Below are 16,203 nucleotides of genomic sequence, written 5' to 3' on the forward strand. Positions count from 1 at the left end.
ACTTGCACGGGCGACTCCAGGTGCCCAGCCGCTCCTTCACCTTCTCCTCCAGCTCGACACAGTTCCTCTGCGGTGGTTCCACCTCTGGTCCGAGGAACACTCCCAGGTGGTGCAGCAGCGATGTTGTGCTCCAATTGATGACTTTTGCCTTCTCGGGACACTCGGTCATGTCCCACGCTCCAACCAGCAGGCCGCTGCACTTTTGCCAGTTCATTTTTGATGAGGAGGCTTTCGAAAAGACCTCCTGGCACTCATGCAGCAGGGCGACATCATCCAGGGAGCGCAGGATGAGGAGGAGGACGTCGTCGGCGGCGTATGCCGTCAGGACCAACTTGACGCTTGGTTGCCTCAGCACCAGGCCGCTGAGCGAGCTTACAGCGACACACCGCCTCTGAATGGCAAAGCGCACCGCGAGCGTAAAAACAGACCACTGCGTCAATTGAAACATGGTGACGTGGGCAGCCGCAAAGTCGGGGGCGCAGGGGGGCAGGGAATTGAGGGTCGGTGGCCCGGACCCCACACAGCAGCCAGGGGGGTAGTGGGACGAGTGTCACGGGGGAGTCGGAGAGCAATGGTCACGACAATACGGTGATGGCGGGGGGACGGTAGCTCTCTCCTGCTCTCTCTCTCGCTCTCTCTCACGTTCTCTCTCCCACTCTCTTACTCTCTCTAGCTCTCTCTCTCTCGCGTTCTCTCTCGCGTTCTCTCTCCCACTCTCTTACTCTCTCTAGCTCTCTCCTGCTCTCTCTCTCTCTCACGTTCTCTCTCCCACTCTCTTACTCTCTCTTACTCTCTCCTGCTCTCTCTCTCTCACGTTCTCTCTCCAACTCTCTTACTCTCTCTTACTCTCTCCTGCTCTCTCTCTCGCTATCTCTCCCACTCTCTTACTCTCTCTAGCTCTCTTCTACTCCCTCTCTCTCTCGCTATCTCTCCCACTCTCTTACTCTCTCTAGCTCTCTCTCTCCCTCTCTCCCGCGTTCTCTCTCCCACTCTCTTACTCTCTCTATCTCTCTCTCTCGCGTTCTCTCTCCCACTCTCTTACTCTCTCTTACTCTCTCTAGCTCTCTCTCTCTCTCACGTTCTCTCTCCCACTCTCTTACTCTCTCTAGCTCCCTGTCTCTCTCTCACGTTCTCTCTCCCACTCTCTTACTCTCTCTTACTCTCTCCTGCTCTCTCTCTCGCTATCTCTCCCACTCTCTAGCTCTCTCCTGCTCTCTCTCTCTCTCACGTTCTCTCTCCCACTCTCTTACTCTCTCTTACTCTCTCTTACTCTCTCTCTCTCCCACTCTCTAGCTCTCTCTCTCTCTCTCACGTTCTCTCTCCCACTCTCTTACTCTCTCTTACTCTCTCCTGCTCACTCTCTCTCTCGCTATCTCTACCCTCTCCCTTCTCCCACTCTTTCTCTCTCCCTTTCTCCCCCTCCCTCTATCTCTTCTTGTCTCTCTGCCCACCCCCCCCCCCCCCCCCCGTGAGTGTGGCTTCACATTACGGCAGCCGCGAGCTCAATCAAAATCTCGTAACACCGCCGTGTTATGAAAACGCCTGCCGCCTTACCCCGACGGGCGAATGGGTTCTGGGAGGTGGCGGTGGAGAGGGGTCTGGAGGGAGAGGGGCGGGTGGAGGGAGGGAGTGGAGTGGGGGCAGGGAGGGGGAGGGAGGAAGGGGGAGGGAGGGACAGGGAGAGACGGGTGGAGGGATGGATGTCGAGAGTTCAGCGGGGGGAGGGAGGGAGGGAGGGGAGGGAGGAAGGTAGTGAGAGATGGGGAGGGAAACAGGGAGGGAAGAGATTGAGGGACAGGGAGGGAGGGAAGTGGAGGGACGGATGGATGGAGAGGAGTGGGGGGAGGGAGGGATGAGGAGGAGAGGGAGGGAGGGAGGGATGAGGAGGAGGAGGAGGGTCTTGAGTCTGGACCTGAACAGGTGCAGGGAGTTGGTAGCACGGACGGTAGTGGGGAGGGCAGTTCCAGACTACCGGGACCCCCGCGACCAACCCTGGACTCGGGATACAATTAAACTTCCCCTCTCGCGGGGGAGAAGGGCTGCAGTCGAATTCAACATCTAGCAGAGGAGTAGCGCTCGCGCGCGTGTTTGTGGTGTATATGTGGGGACAATTGGTAGCTAAGGCAAGTGACAAAGCACACACATCACATGAAGCGAAAAAAGTCATAAATTATAGCCGTCCCCTTTTTGCGGCCCGCTTGTGTTCATCTCGCGGGACTGTGGCAGATATAAAAAAAAAGTTGGGAGTACAAAAAAATGGAGGGAGTGGGGGGAAGGAGGGAGTGGGGGGAAGGAGGGAGTGGGGGGAAGAAGGGAGGGAGTTGAGTGGAGGGAGGGACAGGAGGGAGGGAAGAGATGGAGGGGCAGGCAGGGAGGGAGGGGAGCGAGGGAGGGGGAACATTTTGGCATGGAGTTTTCGTTTCGGGTGCTGCTTTGCTTTGCTGAGTTTCGTTCGTGCCGCCCGATGTTTGTGTCACGCGGAGCGAGCTCGCGATGATGAATGAGGCCCAGGGAAAGAAAAAAAACGATGTCAGAGAGACAGCACCCGCTCCCATCACTCCAATCACTCACCCACTCCTATCACTCACCCACTCCCATCACTCACCCACTCCCAGCACTCACCCACTCCTATCACTCACCCACTCCCATCACTCACCCACTCCCATCACTCACCCACTCCCATCACTCACCCACTCCCATCACTCCAATCACTCACCCACTCCCATCACTCCAATCACTCACCCACTCCTATCACTCACCCACTCCCATCACTCACCCACTCCCATCACTCACCCACTCCCATCACTCCAATCACTCACCCACTCCTATCACTCACCCACTCCCATCACTCCAATCACTCACCCACTCCCATCACTCCAATCACTCACCCACTCCCATCACTCACCCACTCCCATCACTCACCCACTCCCATCACTCCAATCACTCACCCACTCCTATCACTCACCCACTCCTATCACTCACCCACTCCAATCACTCACCCACTCCTATCACTCACCCACTCCAATCACTCACCCACTCCTATCACTCACCCACTCCCATCACTCACCCACTCCCATCACTCACCCACTCCCATCACTCCCATCACTCACCCACTCCCATCACTCACCCACTCCCATCACTCACCCACTCACATCACTCCCATCACTCGCCCACTCCCATCACTCACCCACTCCCATCACTCACCCACTCCCATCACTCACCCACTCACATCACTCACCCACTCCCATCACTCCCATCACTCACCCACTCCCATCACTCACCCGCTCCCATCACTCACCCGCTCCCATCACTCACCCACTCCTATCACTCCCATCACTCACCCACTCCCATCACTCACCCACTCCCATCACTCGCCCACTCCCATCACTCCCATCACTCACCCACTCCCATCACTCCAATCACTCACCCACTCCTATCACTCACCCACTCCAATTACTCACCCACTCCCATCACTCACCCACTCCCATCACTCACCCACTCCCATCACTCTCATCACTCACTCACTCCCATCACTCCCATCACTCACCCACTCCCATCACTCGCCCACTCCCATCACTCCCACCACTCACCCACTCCCATCACTCACCCACTCCCATCACTCACCCACTCCCATCACTCACCCACTCCCATCACTCACCCACTCCCATCACTCACCCACTCCCATCACTCACCCGCTCCCATCACTCACACACTCCCATCACTCACCCACTCCCATCACTCACCCACTTCCATCACTCACCCACTCCCATCACTCACCCACTCCCATTACTCACCCACTTCCATCACTGACCCACTCACATCACTCCCATCACTCACCCAGTCCCATCACTCCCATCACTCACCCACTCCCATCACTCACCCACTCCCATCACTCACGCACTCCCATCACTCACCCACTCACATCACTCCCATCACTCACATCACTCCCATCACTCCCATCACTCACCCACTACCATCACTCACCCACTCCCATCACTCACCCACTCACATCACTCCCATCACTCACATCACTCACCCACTCCCATCACTCCCACCACTCACCCACTCCCATCACTCACCCACTCCCATCACTCACCCACTCCCATCACTCACCCACTCCCATCACTCACCCACTCCCATCACTCACCCACTCCCATCACTCACCCGCTCCCATCACTCACACACTCCCATCACTCACCCACTCCCATCACTCACCCACTTCCATCACTCACCCACTCCCATCACTCACCCACTCCCATTACTCACCCACTTCCATCACTGACCCACTCACATCACTCCCATCACTCACCCAGTCCCATCACTCCCATCACTCACCCACTCCCATCACTCACCCACTCCCATCACTCACGCACTCCCATCACTCACCCACTCACATCACTCCCATCACTCACATCACTCCCATCACTCCCATCACTCACCCACTACCATCACTCACCCACTCCCATCACTCACCCACTCACATCACTCCCATCACTCACATCACTCCCATCACTCCCATCACTCACCCACTACCATCACTCCCACCACTCACCCACAACTGTCCCCCCCCCCCGTCCCAGGCTGGTGAGTGGCGTGCGGGGTCTGCTGATCACCGTGAGTGGACGTCGCTCGGTGCTCACCTTTCCCAACGTGACGGAGGAGCTCTACGGCAACTACACCTGCCTTGTCTTCAACTCGCTCGGGGGAGCCAACAGCAGCCTCCTGCTCAACCGTACGTCGTGCCAAGCTCTATCAGCTGCTGGACGGGTAGCAGTAGCGGGGGGGGGGGGTGGTCTCACACCACTCATACCACTCACACCACTCACACCACTCACAACAACAACCGCCATTCGCCACTACGTGACGGTGACGTCACCAGGACGCTTGTCCCAGGCCATGTGTACCCTGAGGCCACGTGAAGTGTCGAACGCCCGTTTGGCAGGAGGTCACGGGGCAGACCCAGGTGCCACGGGTCGACTGACTGAGATGACTGGCTGATGCACCACCTGTGCCCCCTACTGTGCCAACCTGCTGTGCTTTAGCCACCCGGCGCTCCGCACGTTGTTGTGAGCGTCGCTCCTCCGCCCTCCGTTGTTGTTGGAGGGCGACTGCCTCCAACTGCCCAGTAGCATCCTTCACGTGCCTCCTCCAATGAGGCCGATCTTGACACCGCTGGTACTAGTCATCGGCAAGTCCACTCAGCTCCACGTCCTCCTGTACCACATCACTCCATCTCTTTTCTAGCCCGTGCCGCGCCCGTTTAGTCCCCTTGATCCGGCCGAACAAAAGCTGTTTAGGCATGCGGTGGCTGGGCATGCGGGCTACATGACCCAGCCAACGCAGCCTTGCCTGCCGGAGGAGCTCACCGATGGGACTTTGCCAAGATCTTTCGAGGATTTGTGAGCTCCTCACACAATCCAGCCTGGTTAAACCCAGGATGGATCGTAGGCAGGCCAGCCTAAATGTTTCTAACCGGCGAAGATGTTCCATTAGGGGTGTCCACGTTTCGCAAGCGTAGAGAAGGGAGGGAATGACCGTGGCCAAGAAGACCTGAAGCTTCGTGCGGAGCGATAGACCAGGTAGCTTCCACACAGCGTTACGCAACCGATGAAAAGATAATGCCGCTCGACTGATTCGGAGTGAGACCTCTGCTGTTAAACTGGAGCCGGTCATGAGCACACTGCCAAGGTATGGAAACTCTCCACTCTCTCCACAACTGAGGGATTTTCCCTCCCCCAGGACCTCACAGAAATGCTCAGCAAATCTGCAAACCTGTTCCTGGGGGTTGGAGATTGGATCACCGTTTTTTCCCCTAATGATGGTAATTGGTGTGGCGCTGCAGGTTACTTTTTTGATGGAATTAAATAGGGATTTGTGATCGCGGGCCAATGAGGCAGACTCCATCTCCTCAGCAACCCGCAACCACCACCCATCTTTGCAGTGCCTCATGGGTCTCCGAACCTCCGAGCGAAGGCTGCAGTAAGCCTCCTCATTCTCTGACGTGGAATGCTGTAGACGATTAGAGTGGGCCTGTCGCTTTTTCTCAACCATCCTGAACACCTCCTCTGTCAGCCAGGGTCTCTGGGGAGGTCTGGACCGCGTACCCAAAGCAGCCATTGCAGTTGCATGAGTCACAGTCCTAAACCACGCCCATTTACCCTCGACATCACGAGGAGTCGGGGACGATGCCAACCCCAGCCGCAAGCGATGATTAAATTATCGCTTGCAACTTTCATCAGCTATCTGAGACCAGGTAACCTTAGGTTGGAATTGGGTCCTGGGTGTACACCCACCACTGGAGTGGAAGAATGGCAGGCGCATCTTACAGATGACTAGTCGATGGTCAGAGGGCAGATCAGCTCCACGGTAGGCCCTGGTGTGAAGGACATGGACTCGCATTCGCTGGTCCGTCACTATGTAGTCCAGCAGATTTTCTTGCTTGGACATCGCATGCATCCATGATGTTGTGTGGATGCGCCGATGCCTGAACAGCGTGTTGATAATTACAAACCCATGGGCTGCACCCAAATCTAGCAGACTCCTACCATTGTTATTGAGCTGATCTGGCCCATGCCTTCCAATCACTCCAGACCAGGTGCCAGCATCATCACCAACTCGGGCATTGAAGTCACCCAATAAGATTACTCTATCCCGAGGGGCCACTTTAGCCAGCACCTGTGACAAGAGGTCATCCCGTGGAGAGATGCCTGCATCCCTCCACGGATGTTCGTCTTCGTTGGGGGCATAAGTAACCACGACCACCACTCCTCGCCTCCCGTTGATGGGAAGGCGAGCCCAAAGTAGCCTGGGGCTTACAGCTTCCCACACCTCAACACCACGCTCCCACACCCCCTTCATTCTTTTGTTTGGCAGTTTCCTGCCCCGAGTAGAGGTCTGTTCACCCCTCATGGTGGCAGGAGCCAGAGCCGGTCCACCGGACCTACTGAATGCCACAGAGATCCAGGCGGTATCGGTCCAGCTCCCGACAGAGGAGTGGCAGCCTCTCCTCCGCAGTGAGCGTTTGAACATTCCACGTGGCCACCCGAAGTGGCTTTTTGTGGTTTCTGGAGGAGCCCCGAGGGTAAAGATTCAATCTCCTGGCTCCGCCAAATGGGGTTTGGCCAGGAGACGTCATAGCCACCTGTCCTCCCGGGGCCTCCGGCACAAGCTTATTAGTTAGATATTTCAGTCGTGCTTTAGTGGTACTTTATTGAAGGTGGAGGGGTTACCAGCCCCTCGCACCCGTCCAGATCCCCCGTTTAGCCGCTGTGGTGGTCACAGACACCCTGAGGGGAAAGGCCAATCGGAATTGGCCCTCCCCCCCACGCCACTGTCCACGACAAGGTTACCCGTCTGGCACAACAAGGAGGTAAGGGGTTGTTTTGCCACGCACACCACTCACATCACCCACTCACATCACTCATCCACTCACACCACTCACATCACTTACCCCCTCCTATCAATCACCTACGCCGATCACTCCCACGGGGAGAGAGAGAGAGACACGCAAACTCCAAATATACAGCAGCAGGCATCGTCAGTGTCGGGATTGAACCCACGACCTCCTGTGTACCAGGCGAGGTAGTTAACATCTCCTATCCACCGTGATGTCGAGACATTATTGGTGTCTTTGTTGTTTCCACGTAACGGATGGTCCGTTGTGATTTAGAAAGTCCTAATCATTGCTGAGTCGCAGTTGTTATTCGTTGGGCGCTGACGAGTCTGTATTGGTGCCACTGTGCGTGCACGAGGCCCTGGTTGGGATGGAGGATTGATACGGCCCATCATCAACATCATCTCCCTCTGTGGTCGATAAAATGAGCAACACTTTAGGGTGGTTGTGTCCTATTGGGTAGACTCGCCCCCCCCCTCCCCCACTCCACACCACCCAACCAATCCCTCTTCAAATCCCTCACCTGCCATAGGAATGTGGAATTTCCACCACGGAAACTGCAGGTGGCTGCAAACAATGCCTCGGTGGTCACGTGGAGCCGCGTCACGGCATCCATCCACTGCTAGATGAAGACCTCACCCAGCCACCATCATCATCATCATCAGCCGTGGTCAATCCACTGCTAGATGAAGACCTCACCTAGCCACCACCATCATCATCAGCCGTGGTCAATCCACTGCTAGATGAAGACCTCACCCAGCCACCATCATCATCATCAGCCGTGATCAATCCACTGCTAGATGAAGACCTCACCCAGCCACCACCATCATCAACAGCCGTGGTCAATCCACTGCTAGATGAAGACCTCACCCAGCCACCACCATCATCATCAGCCGTGGTCAATCCACTGCTAGAAGAAGACCTCACCCAGCCACCATCATCATCAGCCTTGGTCAATCCACTGCTAGATGAAGACCTCACCTAGCAACCATCATCATCAGCCTTGGTCAATCCACTGCTAGATGTAGACCTCACCCAGCAACCATCATCAGCCGTGGTCAATCCACTGCTGGATGAAGACCTCACCCAGCCACCATCATCAGCATCAGCCGTGGTCAATCCACTGCTAGAAGAAGACCTCACCCAGCAACCATCATCATCAGCCTTGGTCAATCCACTGCTAGAAGAAGACCTCACCCAGCAACCATCATCATCAGCCGTGGTCAATCCACTGCTGGATGAAGACCTCACCCAGCCACCATCATCAGCATCAGCCGTGGTCAATCCACTGCTAGATGAAGACCTCACCCAGCCACCATCATCATCACCATCATCAGTCGTGGTCGATCCACTGCTAGATGAAGACCTCACCCAGCCACCATCATCATCATCAGCCGTGGTCAATCCACTGCTACATGAAGACCTCACCCAGCCACCATCATCATCATCAGCCGTGGTCAATCCACTGCTAGATGAAGACCTCACCCAGCCACCATCATCATCATCAGCCGTGGTCAATCCACTGCTAGATGAAGACCTCACCCAGCTACCACCATCATCATCAGCCGTGGTCAATACACTGCTAGATGAAGACCTCACACAGCCACCATCATCAGCCGTGGTCAATCCACTGCTAGATGAAGACCTCACCCAGCTACCACCATCATCATCAGCCGTGGTCAATCCACTGCTGGATGAAGACCTCACCCAGCAACCATCATCATCAGCCGTGGTCAATCCACTGCTAGATGAAGACCTCACACAGCCATCATCATCAGCCGTGGTCAATCCACTGCTAGATGAAGACCTCACCCAGCCACCACCATCATCATCAGCCGTGGTCAATCCACTGCTAGATGAAGACCTCACCCAGCCACCATCATCATCATCAGCCGTGGTCAATCCACTGCTAGATGAAGACCTCACCCAGCCACCATCATCATCATCAGCCGTGGTCAATCCACTGCTAGATGAAGATCTCACCCAGCCAGCATCATCATCAGCCGTGGTCAATCCACTGCTAGATGAAGACCTCACCCAGCTACCACCATCATCAGCATCAGCCGTGGTCAATCCACTGCTAGATGAAGACCTCACCCAGCCACCACCATCATCAACAGCCGTGGTCAATCCACTGCTAGATGAAGACCTCACCCAGCCACCACCATCATCAACAGCCGTGGTCAATCCACTGCTAGATGAAGACCTCACCCAGCAACCATCATCATCATCAGCCATGGTCAATCCACTGCTGGATGAAGACCTCACCCAGCCACCATCATCAGCATCAGCCGCGGTCAATCCACTGCTAGATGAAGACCTCACCCAGCCACCATCATCAGCCGTGGTCAATCCACTGCTAGATGAAGACCTCACCCAGCCACCATCATCAGCATCAGCCGCGGTCAATCCACTGCTAGATGAAGACCTCACCCAGCCACCATCATCAGCCGTGGTCAATCCACTGCTAGATGAAGACCTCACCCAGCCACCACCATCATCATCAACAGCCGTGGTCGATCCACTGCTGGATGAAGACCTCACCCAGCCACCACCATCATCATCAGCCGTGGTCAATCCACTGCTGGATGAAGACCTCACCCAGCCACCACCATCATCATCAGCCGTGGTCAATCCACTGCTAGATGAAGACCTCACACAGCCACCATCGTCATCAGCCGTGGTCAATCCACTGCTGGATGAAGACCTCACCCAGCAACCATCATCATCAGCCGTGGTCAATCCACTGCTGGATGAAGACCTCACCCAGCCATCATCATCAACATCCATTGTCAATTCACGGCAGCGTCTTAACCACCGCCCTCCCCCCTCCCACGTCTCTCCTCCGCGCCTCCTTTGTTTCTCTCCCTCTCCTCCTCCTCCTCCTCTCTTGTGAGTTCGCTGATTGCGGAGTGCCGGCCGGAACTCATTGTGGGGGTTTTTTTTGTCCCATTCCCTGTCGCGGCTGTCTTTTTTTTGCGTGAAATTGCGGCTTAATTCGCGTTGCTTTGAGTAGCTGGGTGGGGGGAAGGGCGGGGAGGCAGTGAGTGGGAGATAGGGGGAGGGGGGAGGATGAGAGGGGAGGGAGGGGGGAAGGAGAGGGGGGGGATTGAGGGGGGAGGAGGGGGGAGTGATGGCTGAGCGGTTCAGAATCAGCATCCTGCATTTTGACTGCAGCAGTAATCCGATGAGACGCGAGGCTCTTCATACACGGATGGTCCAGTTCGGGGCCACGGGCGTCAGAACGTCACAGCGACAAACAGTTACGAAGTGCAAGAAATTTAAACAAATCACCCACGCACATTCAAATACAACATCAACCCCCCACCAACCTACCAGACGAAGCCCCACTAATTATTATTATCTTTTTTAGCGGAAGCCACCTGGTCACTACGAATGATAGCTCAGCAAATTGGCCACACACCACTTGGACATTCATAGTTAGGGGGGGGGGGGCACAGCGCTCCGGCAATGGTTGGAGCGCATTAGCTCGCTGCTAATTTAAAAATCAATCTCCTCCCGGGAGTTGAAACTATTCAACAAATGACGCTAGTTTTGGTTCAGCATGTAAGGCCTCGCACCGAGCTGCGTAGCTCTTTGTTCGGAACTAATCGATCAACCGAAGTGGCTTATCGCGTGGACATCCGTAGCAGTAGCCGAATACTTAGGCCCTCAACGAGTGATTATTAGCTTACTTGTTTCAGAAGCGACTTTGCTATCACAAATTATAGCAGCGCAGCCAGTTGGCTTTTCATCATCATCATTATCATCATCGCCAGCGTGTGGGGATGATTAGCGGCAGCCAAATAACTCTCACAACGCGTGGTGACGTCGATTCTAAATTTGGAGGGGGCAAAAACCGCAGGACCCGGAGAAAAAATCCAAGCAACCACGGGGGGAGAGAGAGAGAGACACGCTAACTCCAAATATACAGCAGCAGGCATTGTCAGGGTCGGGATCGAACCCACGACCTCCTGTACACCATTCGAGGTAGTTAACATCCCCTAGCCACCGTGATGATGATGATGAGAGAGAGAGAGACACGCAAACGCCAAATATATAGCAGCAACAGGCATTGTCAGGGTCGGGATCGATCCCACGACCTCCTGTACACCAGGCGAGGTAGTTAACATCTCCTAGCCACCGTGATGATGATGATGATGAGAGAGAGAGAGACACGCAAACTCCAAATATACAGCAACAGGCATTGTCAGGGTCGGGATGATCGAACCCACGACCTCCTGTATACCAGGCGAGGTAGTTAACATCTCACCACAGGGAAAGAGAGACGCGCAAACTCCAAATCTACAGCGGGCGTCTCGGGCTGGGTCGTTAACACATTGCCGTGTGTACGCAGGCCGTGTGTATGTGTGTATGTATGTCCGTTGAACTTATTTTGCACCGTACGTAGCCTGCCGCGCTAGTCGTGGGAGCGGGCACTTAGCAGTACCAGCGGACCCCGGTGAACCGAGCGTGCGTCTCGTGAAATCTGTTTTTAGCTTTAATTTCGGCATCGAACCCACAACTCTGTGTGTTACTGCGAGAATGGGTCAAATCCTGAAGACGAACGCACATTTTGATTTAAAGCTTTCGTGACTGCAGTAATTCATATTCTTAGTTTTTTCGGTAAAGTCACGTTGAAGAGAAACAACAAAATAATAAATAATAAATATATATTATTATTTTGTTGTTTCTCTTCAACGTGACTTTACCAAAAAAACTAAGAATACGAACGCACATGTTGAGACCTGTACACCAGACGTCCGTCTTCAGGTGAGACTCTCTCACCTGAAGACGGACTCTCTCACCTGAAGACGGACGCGTGTGTTGCGACCGAAACGTCGTCTTTTAGTTTATTATATTTTTTTCTAACTACGTGACTTTACCGAAAGAACCAGAGAGTATGGATTTATGCGGTCGCGAAAGCTTCAAATCAAGGGTTAAATTCCTCATTGTGTCTTTTAAATCACAGTGTTACTGGTAAAAAAGGCTCCCTGCAAACATAGATTAATTATACATACATCTATATGCATATCTATCGATATAAATACGCACGTTGCAGCGCGCGGCCACTCTCTAGGTCGACTCAGCCTCAAATGAGTTACTCGCAAACAGCACTTGCCCCTAGGGGCTGTTCAGGCTATACGGGGGATCTTTGCCAGTGACGATTCATCTGAACCGGCCCTGGGCCTCCCCTCTAGGTCAACTCAGCCTCAAATGATAACCTGGTGCGGTGCGTAGTCACCGTGGGAGACAAAGGCGGCCCTGTCGTGGTGCGTGCCGTGCCAGCATTCATAGGCGCTGCGTTGCTATTTTGTTTCTGATTTACCCACACGCTGATCAATCACGGCCACCACAGCAATGTCTATCTGCAATGTTAGTCTATGGGCAATGTTAGTCTATGGGCAATGTTAGTCTATGGGTAGTGTTAGTCTATGGGTAATGTTAGTCGATGGGTAATGTTAGTCTATGGGTAGTGTTAGTCTATGGGCAATGTTAGTCTATGGGTAGTGTTAGTCTATGGGTAGTGTTAGTCTATGGGTAGTGTTAGTCTATGGGTAGTGTTAGTCTATGGGTAGTGTTAGTCTATGGGTAGTGTTAGTCTATGGGAAGTGTTAGTCTATGGGCAATGTTAGTCTATGGGTAACGTTAGTCTATGGGAAGTGTTAGTCTATGGGTAATGTTAGTCGATGGGCAATGTTAGTCTATGGGTAGTGTTAGTCTATGGGCAATGTTAGTCTATGGGTAGTGTTAGTCTATGGGTAGTGTTAGTCTATGGGTAGTGTTAGTCTATGGGTAGTGTTAGTCTATGGGTAGTGTTAGTCTATGGGTAGTGTTAGTCTATGGGTAACGTTAGTCTATGGGAAGTGTTAGTCTATGGGAAATGTTAGTCTATGGGCAATGTTAGTCTATGGGAAGTGTTAGTCTATGGGCAATGTTAGTCTATGGGCAATGTTAGTCTATGGGTAGTGTTAGTCTATGGGTAATGTTAGTCGATGGGTAATGTTAGTTTATGGGTAGTGTTAGTCTATGGGTAGTGTTAGTCTATGGGTAGTGTTAGTCTATGGGTAGTGTTAGTCTATGGGTAGTGTTAGTCTATGGGTAGTGTTAGTCTATGGGCAATGTTAGTCTATGGGTAGTGTTAGTCTATGGGCAGTGTTAGTCTATGGGCAGTGTTAGTCTATGGGTAGTGTTAGTCTATGGGTAGTGTTAGTCTATGGGTAGTGTTAGTCTATGGGTAGTGTTAGTCTATGGGTAGTGTTAGTCTATGGGTAACGTTAGTCTATGGGAAGTGTTAGTCTATGGGCAATGTTAGTCTATGGGCAATGTTAGTCTATGGGAAGTGTTAGTCTATGGGCAATGTTAGTCTATGGGCAATGTTAGTCTATGGGTAGTGTTAGTCTATGGGTAATGTTAGTCGATGGGTAATGTTAGTCTATGGGTAGTGTTAGTCTATGGGCAGTGTTAGTCTATGGGTAGTGTTAGTCTATGGGTAGTGTTAGTCTATGGGTAGTGTTAGTCTATGGGTAGTGTTAGTCTATGGGTAGTGTTAGTCTATGGGTAACGTTAGTCTATGGGAAGTGTTAGTCTATGGGCAATGTTAGTCTATGGGCAATGTTAGTCTATGGGAAGTGTTAGTCTATGGGCAATGTTAGTCTATGGGCAATGTTAGTCTATGGGTAGTGTTAGTCTATGGGTAATGTTAGTCGATGGGTAATGTTAGTCTATGGGTAGTGTTAGTCTATGGGCAGTGTTAGTCTATGGGTAGTGTTAGTCTATGGGTAGTGTTAGTCTATGGGTAGTGTTAGTCTATGGGTAGTGTTAGTCTATGGGCAGTGTTAGTCTATGGGTAGTGTTAGTCTATGGGTAGCGTTAGTCTATGGGTAGTGTTAGTCTATGGGTAATGTTAGTCTATGGGTAGTGTTAGTCTATGGGTAGTGTTAGTCTATGGGTAGTGTTAGTCTATGGGCAATGTTAGTCTATGGGCAATGTTAGTCTATGGGTAATGTTAGTCTATGGGTAGTGTTAGCATATGGGTAGTGTTCGTCTATGGGTAATGTTAATCTATGGGCAATGTTAGTCTATGGGTAATGTAAGTCTATGGGTATTGTTAGTCTATGGGTAGTGTAAGTCTATGGGCAATGTTAGTCTATGGGTAATGTGAGTCTATGGGTAATGTTAGTCTATGGGTAATGTTAGTCTATGGGCAATGTTAGTCTATGGGAGGTGTTAGTCTATGGGCAATGTTAGTCTATGGGTAATGTTAGTCTATGGGTAGTGTTAGTCTATGGGTAATGTTAATCTATGGGCAATGTTAGTCTATGGGTAATGTAAGTCTATGGGTAATGTTAGTCTATGGGTAGTGTTAGCATATGGGTAGTGTTCGTCTATGGGTAATGTTAATCTATGGGCAATGTTAGTCTATGGGTAATGTAAGTCTATGGGTAATGTTAGTCTATGGGTAGTGTAAGTCTATGGGCAATGTTAGTCTATGGGTAATGTTAGTCTATGGGTATTGTTAGTCTATGGGCAATGTTAGTCTATGGGTAATGTTAGTCTATGGGTAATGTTAGTCTATGGGTAATGTTAGTCTATGGGTAGCGTTAGTCTATGGGTAGTGTTAGTCTATGGGTAATGTTAGTCTATGGGTAGTGTTAGTCGATGGGTAATGTAAGTCTATGGGTAGTGTTAGTCTATGGGCAATGCTAGTCTATGGGCAAGGTTAGTCTATGGGTAATGTGAGTCTATGGGTATTGTTAGTCTATGGGCAATATGAGTCTATGGGCAATGTTAGTCTATGGGTAATGTTAGTCTATGGGCAATGTGAGTCTATGGGTATTGTTAGTCTATGGGCAATATGAGTCTAGGGGTAATGTTAGTCTATGGGTAATGTTAGTCTATGGGCAATGTTAGTCTATGGGCAATGTAGTAGTTGTGTGGTAGTTGTTGTAGTAGTTGTTGTAGTAATAGTAGTAGTTGTAGTAGTTGTTGTACTAGTTGTGGTAGTTGTAGTAGTAGTTGTAGTAGTATTTGTACTAGTTGTGGTAGTTGTAGTAGTTGTAGTAGTAGTTGTAGTAGTAGTTGTAGTAGTAGTTGTAGTAGTAGTAGTTGTAGTAGTTGTTGTAGTAGTTGTAATAGTTGTTGTAGTAGTTGTAGTATAAGTTGTTGTAGTAGTTGTAGTTGTTGTAGTAGTTGTAGTAGTAGTTGTAGTAGTTGTTGTAGTTGTTGTAGTAGTTGTCGTTGTAGAAGTAGTAGTTGTTGTAGTAGTTGTAGTAGTTGTTGTAGTAGTTGTTGTAGTAGTTGTAGTAGTTGTTGTAGTAGTTATTGTAGTAGTAGTTGTTGTAGTAGTTGTTGTAGTAGTTGTAGTAGTTGTTGTAGTAGTTGTTGTAGTAGTTGTTGTAGTTGTTGTAGTAGTTGTTGTAGTAGTAGTAGTTGTAGTAGTAGTTGTTGTTGTAGTAGTTGTTGTAGTAGTTGTAGTAGTAGTTGTTGTAGTAGTAGTTGTTGTAGTAGTTGTTGTATTAGTTGTGGTAGTAGTTGTTGTAGTAGTTGTTGTTGTAGTAGTTGTAGTAGTTGTAGTTCTTGTAGTAGTTGTTGTAGTAGTTGTAGTAGTTCTAGTAGTAGTTGTACTAGTTGTATTAGTTGTTGTAGTAGTTGTACTAGTTGTTGTAGTAGTTGTACTAGTTGTAGTAGTTGTAGTAGTTGTTGTAGAAGTAGTGGTTGTAGTAGTAGTAGTTGTTGTAGTAGTTGCAGTAGTAGTAGTAGTAGTTGTACTAGTTGTTGTAGTAGTTGTGGTAGTTGTAGTAATTGTT

General features: G+C 51.2%; 1 protein-coding gene across 2 annotated transcripts in view; it reads left to right on the forward strand.

Moving 5' to 3' along the window:
• LOC116955861 (limbic system-associated membrane protein-like) overlaps positions 1 to 16,203 on the forward strand; it is a 768,583-nt gene that overhangs the window by 749,658 nt on the left and 2,722 nt on the right. For both annotated transcript variants that reach the window (XM_076053714.1, XM_076053713.1), the window contains one exon: positions 4,581 to 4,732. In XM_076053714.1, coding sequence (XP_075909829.1) covers positions 4,581 to 4,732 — 152 coding nt within the window. The remainder of the gene's footprint in view (positions 1 to 4,580; positions 4,733 to 16,203) is intronic.

Source organism: Petromyzon marinus, chromosome 62, assembly GCF_048934315.1.
Source record: "Petromyzon marinus isolate PM22_M1 ecotype Great Lakes invasive population chromosome 62, UKy_Petmar_22M1.pri1.0, whole genome shotgun sequence".
NCBI lineage: Eukaryota > Metazoa > Chordata > Hyperoartia > Petromyzontiformes > Petromyzontidae > Petromyzon > Petromyzon marinus.